Source organism: Apiospora hydei (assembly GCF_038363865.1).
Source record: "Apiospora hydei strain CBS 114990 chromosome Unknown utg000009l_segment0_segment0, whole genome shotgun sequence".
Classification (NCBI taxonomy): Eukaryota; Fungi; Ascomycota; class Sordariomycetes; order Amphisphaeriales; family Apiosporaceae; genus Apiospora; species Apiospora hydei.
In genome coordinates, this window is record NW_027117368.1 from 1,439,417 (window position 1) to 1,454,157 (window position 14,741).

The 14,741-nt window shown below is 56.0% G+C and overlaps 4 protein-coding genes across 4 annotated transcripts; all 4 read right to left on the reverse strand.

Moving 5' to 3' along the window:
• Window positions 1-897: 897 nt before the first annotated feature.
• PG997_012219 (uncharacterized protein) lies at window positions 898-1,881 on the reverse strand (the record flags this gene model as incomplete). The annotated part of the gene is made up of 1 exon (XM_066816533.1): window positions 898-1,881. One exon carries the CDS (start codon window positions 1,879-1,881, stop codon window positions 898-900), a length of 984 nt encoding a protein of 327 aa, XP_066662225.1.
• A 977-nt stretch (window positions 1,882-2,858) lies between these two features.
• PG997_012220 (uncharacterized protein) lies at window positions 2,859-4,495 on the reverse strand (the record flags this gene model as incomplete). The annotated part of the gene is made up of 3 exons (XM_066816534.1): window positions 2,859-2,935; window positions 3,250-3,350; window positions 3,432-4,495. The coding sequence occupies 3 exons, from the start codon at window positions 4,493-4,495 to the stop codon at window positions 2,859-2,861; spliced, it is 1,242 nt and encodes a 413-aa protein (XP_066662226.1).
• A 484-nt stretch (window positions 4,496-4,979) lies between these two features.
• Window positions 4,980-7,289, reverse strand: PG997_012221 (acyl-CoA synthetase; the record flags this gene model as incomplete). Its single annotated transcript, XM_066816535.1, has 6 exons — window positions 4,980-5,072; window positions 5,148-5,452; window positions 5,479-5,678; window positions 5,728-6,271; window positions 6,331-6,755; window positions 6,850-7,289. 6 exons carry the CDS (start codon window positions 7,287-7,289, stop codon window positions 4,980-4,982), a joined length of 2,007 nt encoding a protein of 668 aa, XP_066662227.1.
• A 1,969-nt stretch (window positions 7,290-9,258) lies between these two features.
• PG997_012222 (phospholipid-translocating P-type ATPase) lies at window positions 9,259-13,451 on the reverse strand (the record flags this gene model as incomplete). Its single annotated transcript, XM_066816536.1, has 5 exons — window positions 9,259-9,424; window positions 9,532-10,199; window positions 10,259-10,525; window positions 10,573-13,232; window positions 13,295-13,451. The coding sequence occupies 5 exons, from the start codon at window positions 13,449-13,451 to the stop codon at window positions 9,259-9,261; spliced, it is 3,918 nt and encodes a 1,305-aa protein (XP_066662228.1).
• Window positions 13,452-14,741: the final 1,290 nt, after the last annotated feature.

A 14,741-nucleotide genomic window follows, 5' to 3' on the forward strand; every position in this document is an offset into this window, starting at 1 on the left:
ACTCTTATCTTGATGTTCGATTTGACATGCAAGGTCTGCCGATCTTGGAGGCGGGGCCGTGGGTCTCAGACGGCGTGGTCAGGATGCCGCATAGGATACCGAGTGTTGCTGTCTGCTGATGGTCGTATAGCGATTGTCGGAGGAGGCTGGCGACCGACAATGGACGAGTCCGTCGTCGCTCACGCTTCGCTGGCCTTTTGGCATTATATGCAAGTTGTGGGGCATCAGATTCAATAGCTTCTGCATGGGAATCACAGAATTCCATGGGTCGAGCTCATCAGCTCGGGTCTCAGCCTGGCTCGTGATGAGGACGCAAAGCTGCCTGATGCTGAGTAAGTAGGTATGCCATGCCCACATCAACCTGCACTTCGCCCCTAAGCTTATCCCTCGATTCTACCAACTCGCATCGTCTGGCCCTGTGATCAAAACTAGATTTGCAGAAAGTGACATGTATCGTAGACCATGTTGAGATTCAAGCTCCTCCATTTCCGAGTGACTACTACTTCTCTTCTGAGGTGCTTTGGCCTTGTGGCTTATCGCATGATCCAGTCCACACATCCTGACTAACGGCCGCATCCACCCCCACGAAGCGGGTACCTTTATCTCGTCAGACACGTGTAGGTATTAGTTGACCCGGACATGGGTTTAATGTACAATTACTTCACTGATGAGTCCAACTGCATCGCGGATAGCAAAATGATTGTGGGGTTTCTTGATTGGGAGATGGCCGGCTATTTGGAGATTGAACTACGTACGCCATCTACTACAGTTGTAGGTCTATAGGCAAGTTCGGCCACGTAGATAACATGTTTGGGAAACGGGTCATCTTCCACATGATGCGTAGTTCAACCACCAGGACCGCACCAACTTGCTCGAATCCGCCCTTCATCATCCGCCTCATTGCTGTCCCTCCCGCATGGCCAGGTACGGCGCCCTGAAGTGCGCAGCCTCGGCCTCCACCTCGGCCGGGGACGCGTCGGGATTCGACTGCTTCCACAGCGCGACGGAACGCTGGACCTGCTTTTCGATCTCCTCCTCCTCCGCGCGATCGTCGCGCTCCTGGAGGGCTTGGAGGACCTTTGCGCTGAGACCCGCGTCCTTGGCCTCGATCGAGGCGACCATGAGGGCCTCCTGCGCCGCGTCCAGGTCGCCCGCTTCGGCCTTGGCGACCAGCTGCGACAGGTGCGACTCGCCGGGCGGGTACTTGGGCTGGTTTTCCGTGCCCTGGCGGCCCGAGCCGACGTACTGGCCCTCGTCGAACGTCGCGATGCAGTCCGGTTCCAGGTGGTCGACCATCATCTTGTCGTAGTACTCAGCAGGTTTGGACTTGTCCACGTTGTCAGCCCGGGCGATGGCGTCGCGCAGGCCCACGAGCCAGGGGTGCACCGCCGACACGTAGTCGCGGACAGTGACGAAGCCCGCGTCCGGGTCCGACGGCACGACCGTCAGGCTGGGGCGCTGGGTCGGCCGGTCCTCGCCGCAGCAGCGCAGCAGCAGGACCTTGTCCTCGTCGCGGCGCTTCCAGAACCGCTCCGGGTTGTTCTTGGGCTCGTAGCCCGGCGGCGGCGGGCCGCGGACCTGGTCGGGGCTGCGGTCGTCCTCGTGCCGGAGCCACCAGTTCTCCTCCCAGTCGTCGAGCGCGCCGACCCGGACGGTGACGGAGCCGATCTTGGGCTCGGTCAGCGGCGCCGCCGCGATCGCGTGGTCGGCGGCGTACGGCTCGCGTTCGGCGCAGCCCTTCTCGCGCCAGTCCGGCCGCATCACGGACACGGCGTCGGCCAGGGGGTCTTGCAGGGCCCAGTAGAGCCGCAGCGCCTCGGGGGTGAGGCGTGCGGGCTGGTCCGTCTCGCGGCGTTCGTGGAATGATGGGAATGCCGGCATGGTGAATGTGCTGTAGGTGATGGACACGATGGTAGGTGTCGGGATGAGAAGGATCAGTTGTGAAGGAAACAGCTTCAATGTAGGTAGCCTGTATATAGAAAGGAGAAAGGCCCGAATGAGAATTGGGGTAGGGTGCTTGTGGGTCGCAGGCGGGCAGGGGGAAGCTCCATACAATCTGTCCGTGCCTGGCATTGGCATTGGCGGGGACTTTGCTCGGGCCAGCCAGCCCCTGTACGTACGTGTAGGAAAACGACAAGACGAGTGATTCACAATGTTCCAGCCTATGGCGGTTTCCTGCTCTGTGGTAGTCGACATCTCGGTGTTTCACTTTAACATAAAGTTTGACTCGGTAAGCTCATCCAATCATATCAGCCCATGAAGTACAAGACACTAGCGCATGTCTGTATTTAGGGTTGACGCTATGTGATGCCTGTTTCAACCGCACCATTTCGCTGGCGACAACTGGATAGTATGACCAATGTGGCCAACATCTGCAAGACATAATGCCTCGAAACCCAACGTTCTTTCACATACGACCATATCCTGCTGAATACTAGGGATCCCGTCCGCTCTCCCATATATAAGCAGCAGAGAGCCGAATTAGTACTAGGGTCGGTGACGACCTGGGAATCCTCGGTGCTGTATGTTTTTGCTTTTCCTGTTTCTTTTTGCCCTCCCGTCGCACATACAAAACAACCAGGAATTTTCTCCATGATATCATTGAAGGGTGTCACGCGTTACAATTTTCGGAGGACTGACATGGCAGTGCGAAAATGTGACATTATGATTAAGCTCAGCAGTGCCGGATGCAGTTAATATTCTCGTTGTCGACAATGGCACCAGCGATAAAGCTGTATCGATCTGATAGGGTGACCTCTAAGGATAGTCTACTTTGGAGATGAGCGCTTTTCTTGGCTCTGCGACAGCTACCGCCACTTTGTCTAGTGCTAGCCGAATAGCTGCTGGTGCTACTGGGGTCAGCTGTGCTGGAAGACGGCGAGGATGTAATCGTCGGCATAGAGGACGGGGATGTGCTTGACGAAGTATCGGTAGGCTGGGAGCTCGTTGTGGTACTGGTAATGGGATCAAACGTAATAGTAGGGGAAACAATCGTGATGGTATTGCCCTCATCAGTTGTGGTGGCACCAGTCGTGGTAGGATCAGTCGTGGTAGGGTCAGTCGTGGTAGGGTCAGTCGTGGTAGGGTCAGTCGTGGTAGGGTCAGTCGTGGTAGGGTCAGTCGTGGTAGGGTCAGTCGTGGTAGGATCCGGCGTGGCTGTAGGGCTCGCTGAAGGGGTCGAAGCAAGACAACCGCCCGTGACGGACGGAACGGCATCCGCCCCATTGCCGATCGCCAGCAACTGCGTACCGCAGTTGGCAGCCTGGGCGACGTGGACGTGCTGGTTGTCCTGGTCGAAGACGACGTACGCGGCCCGGAGGAAGGTTGCCCCAGTGTCACCAGATCGTGATCTAGGCAGGTTCAAAAGGTTGTCAGTATCGGCACGGTACGAATCACGGGGAAAGTCCACACAGGCACTTTGGTGTTGTTACTCACTATCCTCTGCTGCGACTCCGACGGCACACAGGCCGTTGGAGGGCATCTTCCAGATGAAGTCCTTCCAGGGCACGCGGATCGTCTTGTCGGCGAGTCGGAAGTCGACCGTGCCCGCCGCCGCCGCGGTGGCGTCACAGTCCACGATGTAGTTGCCGGAAGCGTCCTTTTGCGCGCCGGGGAAGCGTTGGCCGAGGGCATTGGCCAGGTTGGTGGGCAGACGGCTGACCGGGCTGGCCGAGTCGATGTAAGCGGAGAACCCGACGTCGCTCTGGTAGAGGAACTCGCTCGCCGCGGCGGACGGCTGCGTGACGCCGACCGCGTTGACCTGGATCGTGTAGCGTTCGTCGGTGCTGCCGGAGATGGCCAGCTTCTGCAGGGCCCCGATGTACTTCCCCGTATCGACACCGCCGAAGATGACGGAGCCCTGCGCGGACCCCGCGCCCTGGACGTCGAGGGAGTAGGCCCGGCTATTGATGTAGCCTTGATAAAACAGGGTGTCGAGGAGAAACGGGTAGGAGCCCGCGCCCCCGCCGATGGGCGGGCCGAGGCCCAGGACGCCGCTGGGCAGGCCCTCGGAATCGACGCCGATTCCGAAGATCTGGGTCTGTAGGAGGGCGTCGCCGACGGCGACGTTGTCGTAGAAATACGACCATTGGACATAGCCGTTTCGATACTGTCGGCCGCCCGAGGTGTACAGGTCCACGGCGGTGGAGCTGCGCGCGGAAGCGAACTGGGGCAGCGAGTTGCAGAACTGCGTATCGGCGGCGCCGCGTGCTGCCGCGCACGTGGGGTTCACCCAAAGCTCCGTCGAGGCCGTGTCGATGGCGACGGTGATGGACTGGCCGGGCGTTCCCATCCCGAGGTTGATCGTGAAGGGAACCGACGCCGCTTGGTTCGCGGCATTGACGTCGATTTGTCGCCTTTCGTTGCCGCCGCCATTGCCGGAACTCGCTGGGTTGATGGCGTGCCGTATGTAACCTTTTCCGACTATGGTCCCGCCCGTGACAGCGTGAACTGCCAGAGGGAGGGACAGCAGGATGGAGGAACGAATGAGTGGCATGGCTTCTATGAGAGGGTAAACGAATGGAATGGAGGCCGTGTCTTCGAATCTACTGATGAAGGGGGCGTCATGGTCGCCGGGTTTCTATATTATATTTGAGGTGCTAATCATAATGTCGATCGGTATTTGTTTTGCTTAAGCTTATTCCAGCCGCACCGTAACTAAGTTAGCTGCATGACCAACACGGCACGGAGCTGAGAACACGAGGCGTCGGTAGCTGTCCAAATGAGGCTTGGTGTACGTTCTAGATCGGACGGTGGTAATCTCATCGATGCGCCAGCGCCAGCGCTAGACTCACGTCTTCTAACACACATGCACTTGAGCCCTGGCTAGCGGCCTTTTCAGCTCTTCCCAAGTTGTCGAATAGGCGCCGCAGCTCTTGGCAAAGACGCAGTCTCAAGAGCTAATCACCCCTTTCTCGCTCATTTCTATTCAAAGAGCACAAGCAACGTAGGTATCCATTCTCCGAAGTTGGCGTCATATCTCAATCAGTACCTTTGAAACACTGAGCAATCTCCTTCTTATACTTCCCGCGGATCGCCCTCCGGTCGAGCTTTTGCGTAGCGGTTACCAGCCCCTGAACGCACAATATGGTTAGCAATGAACACGGCCACATGTAACCTATTAGCCTTATAATTATACCGGCACTTACACTGGGAGGTGTCCACTCCTCATCCGTGACCACGACACCAGACACGATTTCCATCTCGGAGAGTCCTGCGCGTCGGCCAGCTGCCTGAAGGTCCCGAAGGACCAGGCTTCGGACCTTGCGATCGCTATGCATGCTGTGCTCGTCGACGCCCAGCTCTTTCGCCTTGGCGGCGAGCACCTTGTCGTTGGCCATGATGACGGCGATCGGGCGTGCGTACTCGGCGTCGGCCTGGACCATGACGTTCGCCACGACCTGGCTGCCCCGATAAACGGCCTCCACCTTCTCCAGGGCGATGTACTCGCCCCCTGCATTTTGACGAGATTCTTGACACGGTCGATGATCCGTAGGTGGCCTTTGGCATCAAACTCCCCGATGTCGCCAGTCTTGAACCAGCCGTCGGGCGTAAGCGCCTTGCTCGTCTCCTCCGGGTTCTTGAAGTATCCCGTCATGACGGGCATGCCCTTGAGCCAGATCTCCCCCCTGGGGAACCTCGGCGTCGGCGGAGTAGCCCAGGTCAGGGATGGACACCAACTTCGCTTCGCAGGAGCTCGGGATCGGTCCGATGGCAGTGGTTGTGTACTCGAGCGGGCTTCCGAGGGACCCGGCCGCGCACGTCTCCGTAAGACCATAGCCGGCCATCATGGGGGCCAGTACCAAGGAAACGAACTGCTTCGTGGCGTCCGAGATGCCGCTTCCGCCGTTGAAGGTGAATCTCAATTGGCCGCCGGTCAGGTCGCGGACCTTGCTGAAGACGAGGCCGTCGAATATGGTCGCCCCGGGGAGCTTGTGTCGAGACATGAAGCCCTTGTACCTAAAGGCGCTCCAGAACAGGCTCCGCGCGATCGGGCTCGAAGTGTCCAGCTTGGACATGACCCCCTTCCGTATGGTCTCCCAGATCTGAGGGACGCCGGGCATGACAGTGGGTCTAAATTCTCGCATATCCCCGGCGCAGTTCTTGACCGAAGCATCGGACAGGGTTCGCGGGTTCCCGTACCCGAGGGTCCCGCCGATAAAGAAGACAAGATTCTCAAGGGCCATTTCAAGAATGTGGGCCAGCGGCAGGTAGGCGAGCACGCGTTCCTTGGAGCTGACACATTCTTCGACACAAGTGAAAAGACCAGCCACTTCGGCGCAGGTAACCGTCAGTAGGTGGCAAACCACGGCATGGGGGAGCGGCGCTTACCTCCGGCAACTAGAGACTGGTGGGTGATGCAAGCGCCCTTGGGGACGCCACTCGAGCCCGAAGTGTACATGACGCAATAAAGGTCCGGGCCCTTCGCAGGAGTCGGCTCTATGGGATTCTCGCGGCCGAGTTGGAGCAGTTCCTGGTAAGTGATGAGCTTGGTCTCGGGGTGGGTCTTCTTGAACTCGTCGATCTCATGGCCGGCACTGAAGATGCACTCTTGGTTTATGATGACAGTTTTAATGTTGGAGACCTCGAGTGGGCCGCCGGCGAGAGTCGGCAGCAAGTGAGGGTCAATGTACATCACCTCGCACTGGGTCTGAACGAGCGAGTGCTTGATGCCATCAGCGCCGAGTGTGTCATACGCGGTGGCTATGGGAATGGATTGAGAGGCGCATGCGTGCGACATGGAGATCCAGCTCACACTGCGATGAGGTGAAGTGTAAGTATGGCCCCTTTATTGACAGATGCATGTAGATACAGGTAGAGGGGTCCTTGAGGGGGATGGAAGCAACGTACCTGGTGGTGCCAAAAAGGTGAAGCTTCTTGTCGGGCCCGAGGCCCAATTGACGCAACCCACAGCCGAGATTGATGGTGAGCGTCTCATAGTCCTTGTAGGTGATGAAGGTGAAGGGAGAGAGCTCGAAATACTGCCACTCTTTGCTGACCTCTTTTACCTGACCGTCGATGTTTTTCTGGACCTTCTTGGTTTCCTTGTGCAGCTTGATGAGCTTGCGGTAGCCGACGGCGGGATTGTCGGGGTAGAGGCGGGCGCTGCGGCGAATGATGTCAAAGACGGTGTGGACGCCCTCGGCGGGCGAGTTGACGAGCCCATCCTTGTATTTGACGTGCCGGCGGGGAATTGTCTCGCCGGCCACCTTGGTGTAGCCGGGCGCGTCGACGGTGAAAGGCGGCTTGTGCACCTGGTGCAACGGCATGGCGCCCGTAGTGTAGGCCATGGTGGATAAGGGTTGAGACACGGGGCTGGAGCGCCGGCGCGAGAAGATTGGTGTGCAGAAAGTAGAGTTGGGATTGGGATCTTGCAGCTACAATCGGGTGTGCTGACGACGTAAGACGCGAGGATCTGGCATGCTGACAGGACCAGCAGCAATGGAGCGTGATCCTACGCGAAACTCCCCAGAAACGCCAAGGACGGGCTGTGTCCGAATTCGACTGTTTACATCAGCAACACATTTTTCGGGACAACAATGGTGTTGGTATTGCTCCGTCCAGGTGCCAAATGGCGCTAATTATGCATTAGGAAGCTGAAGCCGAATGACACTGGGCAAATGCAACATCGAGTTTGAAGAACTGGATGGTGGAAGTAAGGGAGGTATCAATACCGACAGCTTGGAAATCACCCATGCAACCCGCATTAACTCAACAGCGTAAGAAGGCGGTTGATGACTTGGCCGCCATGCAGGCTTCGAAATCAGTGACAACATACATGGCTGCAAAGCACATATTCATAGTGATTTCAAGCAGCGTATCATAAGCCGAATCGATTATTCTTCTCCTCCCAGATTTCGGACTTCATGCCAAGTGCTTCACTGGCTGATTGGAACCAACATATGTCCATGTTGAGAACGAGCTTCTGAGTGTCCAAGATCTTTGGGAGTTCGGCTCGCTGCGTGCAAATAGTCGAGGCATGTAAGGGTTCAAATCTCTCCAGCGTCCAGGAAAATGTACGAGCTACCCCTATCTTGATCGGCACAAAGTCGAAATAGGGGCAGCTCGTATCTTGTTTTTCTAACGTCCACGCTTCAGCCATGCGACATCTGACAACGCCGGGTAGCTTCGTTTCGACGTTGTATGCCCATGATGAACCCATTGCCAAGTAGATTTCTTACATTTCGCGAAGCTTGAAAATTATGTGTGTTGTGAGCTTTGTGCCCAACCCCCGTGGTCGGACCTAGCTGGCCGAAACTATCCATTGACGGGCTGGGATGGTCTCACAGGATATCTGCCGGCTTCGTAGTCCAACGGGCGTTGCAAACAACTGTATGCAACCACAGTCTGCAGGGCTGGAGCTTATCAGCATCTCCTCAGGTGTGTACTTAAAGGAGGCAGTGCAGGGCGCTCACTTCAGGGGTAGACACGGCAAGTATAGTTCCATCCGCTCTCTCGATTATCCCCCAGAAATCAAGCTTGCATGCCTCCTGAAGACGGCGCAAGATTATCAGTTCGGCAAAAGATTTGACCTTGGTGCCTTCTAATTTGCCACAGAAATAAAGGGTCTGCGAGATTTCCAGAGTCCATTGGTATAAAAAAGATCCCATGGTTTGCACCGTCTCCAAGGCCGCGGTGGAATGTGATATGGTATATATAAACCGCCCAGAAAGCCGGACGATTGCATCGTTATTGCCCATCTTCCTGCACCCGCCGCCCAAACCTCCCGTGCTCCGTATTGCCTAGAGCCCGGTACATAATACCAATACATCCGGGTATAGAGAACGGCCAAGCCCCAGCGTAAGCGCGTATATGAGAAGACCCAAGCATTCAAGGCAATCGACTCCGATAGTACGAGAGCCCACCAAATCTGAAGCATGCACTAATGAGAGCAGCTTTCATACCCAGACCTTGCTTGACGGCCCGTAATCTTGGAGGAAATGGCACGCCCAGTAGTAATAATACGTTGATATCTTTTCTTCTCTTCTTCTTTTTCATCATCGTCTTTCCCGTCTCCATCTTACGCTCCATTTCCCGTAGAGTGCTCGCTAAATGCGTAGTGGCAAGCGAGACCGAACCGATCTGTATCTTTGAAAATACCCGTGGGGGATGAACCCAAACCCCGAGACCCCCATCGAGAACGAGTGGGAATAGTAGTAGTAAACAAGATCGCAATAAAAAACAAGAGTCATACATCAATAATCTGTCATCCCCCTATAAAACCCAGCTAGCTAACTGCTGCTGCTGCTGCTGCCACCTTTACTGCGTGAGCATCTCACCATACCTTCCACGGCCCTTTGTAGTGTCGTACGCGTTGATAACGCGCGTTTGACTTTCGTCCGCCGCACTGAAAGCGTAGCCACGCTGTTTGCGCATGCGTTGGACTTGGCGCACTTTGCGAATGGCTTTTTGGAATTGTTCCATTCTGTATTATGGTGTTAGTATCGTTGAAGACGTGAAAAGAAGATGGGGACGGTGCTGTGTAGAGAGTGCAAGCCAGAGACTGGCGGGAAACGGAAAGCGGAAACGCACCTTGGTCTGTAATCTTGAATGTTGTACTTCTGGATTTCCTGGATGTGATGATAGGTCTGCGGGCGATACATGCGCTTGGCGTACTTCCACGCAAAGTCGCGGAGCAGACACAGAACCGACAGGACCACCGTCTGGAGCCAGAAGACGGGCGAACTGAAAAGCTGCGGCACGAGGCCGTCGTACTCGGTCGAGAAGTGCAGCATGGGCGCCACGGTACCGTAGACGGCAATGAAGACGTACCAAAAGGCCATGCTTCCGGGGATGGCCAGGATGTGGTACTTTGTCCAGTTGTTGGTCACCAGCGCGGCCTTACCAAGGACAGTGGCCAGCACAGCGCCGTAGAGAGCGGTTCCCCACACCCAGTGTCCGGCAGTAGTCCCGTCGCCGAGGGATATATCGCCGTACCAGATGAGTTCGGAGCCGCCGTAGAGGATGAGGGAATGGTACATGGCGCTGAGGATCCACTGCGAGAAGACCTTGAGAGTGAAGAACTGGTTCTGTTGGCCAATGCTGTAAAGCTGCGGGTAGCGGTCGAGGAGACGCGCCGAAATGAACTGGTCAAGGATACCAAGCACGAGCGGGGGTAGAACTGTATAGAAGACGTTGTAGAATGAGAGAGTCCATGACTCGTAAATGACCGCACCCGAGAAGACGTTTTGGAACGTGTACTACGGCCGTTAGCATGGGACAAAATAGAATGGACATTGGAGGTGTGTTGCACACTTACCCAGAATTGTGTCAGGTACAAGGTGATGTTCTTGTAGAAAGAGAACAGGATGGTCTTGCTCACACGCTGGTAGCTCCAAGCACCGTGTACGAGTGTCAGCTTACGCAGATATCGGAATTGCGCAATTGAGAGATCGGCACTTCGCGCAGCCTGGAGACCTTCGAGACCACTGATACCGACACCAATATGGGCGGCCTGGATCATAGAGACGTCGTTGGCTCCGTCGCCAATAGCCAGGAGGATTTCGGGGGAGAACTTCTTGACCATCTTGACCACCAAGGCCTTCTGGAGGGGGAAACACGGCAACAGATAACCGCTTTGCACATGACGGCCAGATCATAGAACATCTTCTCCATATCCTTCTCAAGCGCATAGGTAAGCGACTTTCCGTCGATGACGAGGGCCAGCGTGTCCATCTCGATGGCGCCTTCGGCGTTGTTCCGGATGGCTTCGAGCTTCTTCTGGATGTTGTCGCGGGTCATTTGGGCATTCTCTTCGTTCACGATCAACAGTGTCATGTCCTCGCTCAGCAGCTTGGAGCTCATGCCAATGTTGATAGCAGTCTCTTGCCGGTCTCCTGTCAGTACCCACACCTTGATGTTTGCCTGTTGCAGGGTGTGAATGGTTTCGGGGACGCCGTCCTGAAGCCGGTCTTCGATAGCAGTTGCTCCCAGGAGGTAGAATTCGCGTTCAATCAGTTCGGCGGCCTTTTCCAACTCCTCGGCTCGGTTCCCGCCGACGGTCGTCTGGGCCTTGTCAAAGACGGCATACCACTCCTGGAACTCGGTTTCGGGGATCTCTCGCATGGCCAAGCACAGCGTGCGCAGACCCTCGGCAGCGTACTCCTCGAGATGCAAAAGGGTGGTATCCACATGGGGGTTGTTGTCGTTGAGTCGTTCCAGGATGACAGTGTCGGCACCCTTGCAGTAACAGCGAATCTTTCCGTCGGGGCACCGGTAGATGGCAGACATTCGCTTTCTCGTCGAGTTGAATTCGCACACAGCCAGAAGCTCGTATTCATATTCCTTGCCTTCGACCTCGATAATCACAGCCCTAGGCTTGCGAGCCACAAAGGTATAGCCCATAGTTACAGCACCCTGCACCAAAGCACCCTCATCGGGGGACGCGGCTTGATACTTGATCTTGCCGCCCTTGGATTCATCCCGCTCAGGAATAACGGTGTGACACGTCGCAAGCAAAGCCAAGAAGTGATGGATAGCAGCAGAGGACTCATGAGATTTCAGATTCTCGGCAAGGCGCTTGAAGTCGTGAATTCCCACCTCGACTCCATCTTGGAATGTTGCTCGCCGATCCTCCGGTACGTCTTCGGCATATTGGATGCCACCAATGGTCAACTGTTTGAACTCCATCATATTGCACGTCAGGGTACCTGTCTTGTCGGAGAAAACAAAGCCCACCATACCCAACTCCTCGACCAGACTCGACGTTCGGCAATTTGCCGGCGTGTTGGTCGGCTCGTGGTAGATGTCCAAATCATCATTGATCAGAATACCATGCCAGTACTTGACCATTTCAACCGTGACGAAGAGAGAAATGGGTACAAGAGCGGAGAACAGGACCCAGTATGTGACGAGATCTTTGAGAATGGTCTGGACCACAACGCCAGCACCATTTAAGTGGTCCAGTTGGAGATACGGGATCTGGTCGGCTCGCATGGACCGCCAGATGAGCTCGCCAATGGTACAGATGACGCTGAGAACGAGGAGAATACCGACGAGCGCCAGCACCAGCTTGTTGAGCTGACGCTCGACCTTTGTCCGCTTGATGGGAGTCGCTGTCGCGTTGCGCATAAGCTTCGTTTCGTGACCAGTGAATACCACGATACCGTGAATCCAAGGGGTGTTTCGCAAAGTGGCACCACGTAGCAACAGCTGCTCGGGAGTCAGGGGCAGCTCTTTCTCCCCGCCGCCGGCCTGCATGGTCAAGGTCGCCTCATATGTGTACAGACTGCTGTTTGGTTGTTCGGACCGGATTCGGCCTCCGAGCCTGCTAAGCTCTGAAGGGCTGACCATGGTGCAAGTCTCCGGTAGGGCCTGTTTGATCTTGAGGTTCGTCTCTCCGTCCAAGTTGGCGGTTTCGATATAGCAGAGACCCTCGGGTTCGGAACTGGCAAGAATCACCAAATCGGCAGGAAACGGCTCCTCCGACTCCACACGCACGATATCGCCTACAGCCACGTTGATCCATTTTGTGTCCTCGAATGTCGAACCGCGCAGTATTCTGGCTTTGGAATTGTTGAGCGCACTGTCCGCCTGCTTTCTCCTATAGTCTTCCACCATCTCCTTGCCCGCCGATACCAGCAACACCACAATTAAAGGACCAATAGTCGTATACCGGTTCGTCGGCGAGAGTCCGGGGATTTGCTGGAGCGCAGCCGTGAACAAGAAGAAGACGTTGGCGAATTTTGAAAACTGCTCGAAGAGGAATTTGGGGAGGAACGTCACGACGTTGTACTTGGCCGTCGAGACATGGTTGTCGACGTATTTAGGCAAGGCATTCTCGGGCGGGTTGTTGAGGTGGATAACTCGGGGTCCCAGTGTCGCAGGATCCGGCTTCCCTCCCCCGAATCCAAACTTGAAGTTCTTGAGGTCAAACTTCTTGCTCTGCTTTGGCGGCGGCACGGCCGTCGAATCCTGCCTCGGCCGTCCGCCTGGTTCCGTCAGCGGCAGGTCCATTTCGGAGTAGCCCTGGCCCATGCCCATCATGTTCTTGGCCTTCCCGATGATTCCACCGCCTAAGCTGAGGATGCTATTACGATTCCTCGCGTTATTTCGGTTCATTTCATCCTGGCCCCCTCCCCCGTGCTGATAGTAGGATTGGCCGTCGTCCGGGTAGTCGTCGAAATCGTCAGCATACCGCGCGTAATTATTCAGGCCCGATGTCTGGCTGTATTGACGGTCCGCGTCACTGATGTAGGGTGGTCGCTGTCCTGCAGGTGCGCCCAGCGGGGGTTCTTGGCAGAAGGGTGTGTCGTTTCGCTGCCCCCGATGAAATCGTCGTACGAGACGGAGGGACGGGAGGCATCGTGTTCGTAGGCGCGCAAAAGTTCGTCATCGTTCATGGGCGGCGGCTGCCCTCCTCCGTAGGCAGGCCCGTCGTCCAGGTCGAGCAGCAGGTCATGGTTGTCGTTCTTTGGGCCGGACGAGCCCCCAGGAGGTGCTCTTCCAGACATGACCGAGTCGCGACAATTCCGGATGGGGCGGTCAAAGGAATGGAAGTTGTCAGGTTAGGGAGAGGAAGAAAGCTCGGCGGACCGCATACGGAATTCTCGTCTCGTATCGTGTCGTGTCTTTAACTGGCTCACAGGTAACGAATGGCTCGAAATTAAGTTGTCTCGGCAGGGGGACGTGGCAGAAATTAGGTGCAATACGGCGCGCAATCAATGCTGGATTGAATTAGAGAGAAGCAGACGGTGGCATTCGCACTCTACTTTTTTTGGAGGGATAATCTGTCGTCGACGTTTCGAGGGAGAGTCGGGAAAAAATGGAGTCTTCAGAAGACGAAACGGGTAGTAAATGAGAATGCGTAAAACATCAAAACCACACACAACAGTACAATGTCGGGGATGGTTGGTACTTGCTCTTGTCTTTCTCTTTCATGGCACGCATTTGACAGGATGGATCAAGGGTCGGGACAGGAGCGAGAGGCTGGCTGGCAAGTGGTAGGCGAAAGAAAGACCGGAGGCAAGGTAAGGCAGGGCCTGGTGCTGGCATTGGACGAGCTAAACATGGGACCCGTCTGAAGTTGGGCGAGCTCCAATGCTGGCTGGGCCATTGATGCTCGCAATGCTCGTGTTGGAGTACATGCTGCACGGCACCGCTGCTACGGGGGGCTACGGGGGGCCACCTAGGTCAGCAGCGGCGCAGCTGGGTACCTGCTAGAGCCAGAACAAGTACCTACAGAAAACCTCACAGGCCCCCGTCGTCCCGTATTAAAAGGCTCCTGGGTGGCCTTGCAACACTGCACAGCCTTCTGCGTCCAGCCAGTCAGGATGAAGGCGTGCAGCGCAGGATTGCGCCCTTGGCGTCCGTCAATCGACGACTTCAGCCATAAAAGTCGCACAAACAAGCCCATACGTACGCACGCAAGCACAGCCTTCCAGCGATGCTGCTGCTGCTGCTGCAGTGCTGCTGTCCCTGGATCGAACCGTCCGTGATTGATTGATTAATCGGTTGTCTGCATTCCGCATTCCGCCTTGCTACGCGCAACGCTCTGCCCGCCGTAGCTTGGGCCAGAACGCAAATGGTCGGTCGTCGTCATATGTACCAGCGGCCGATGCAATGCCAATGACCAAGACCAGCCACTTTGCAACAAGACCCCTGACTAGCATTTCTGGGCCAGTCATTCGTTCGCTGACTGATGGAGTGTGCCGCAAGTTTCAACAGACATGAGAGAGACCTGTTTCTCATGCTGCGAGCGAGCATCACTTTCCTTACTTGGTGCCACCAACGTCCAACCGATC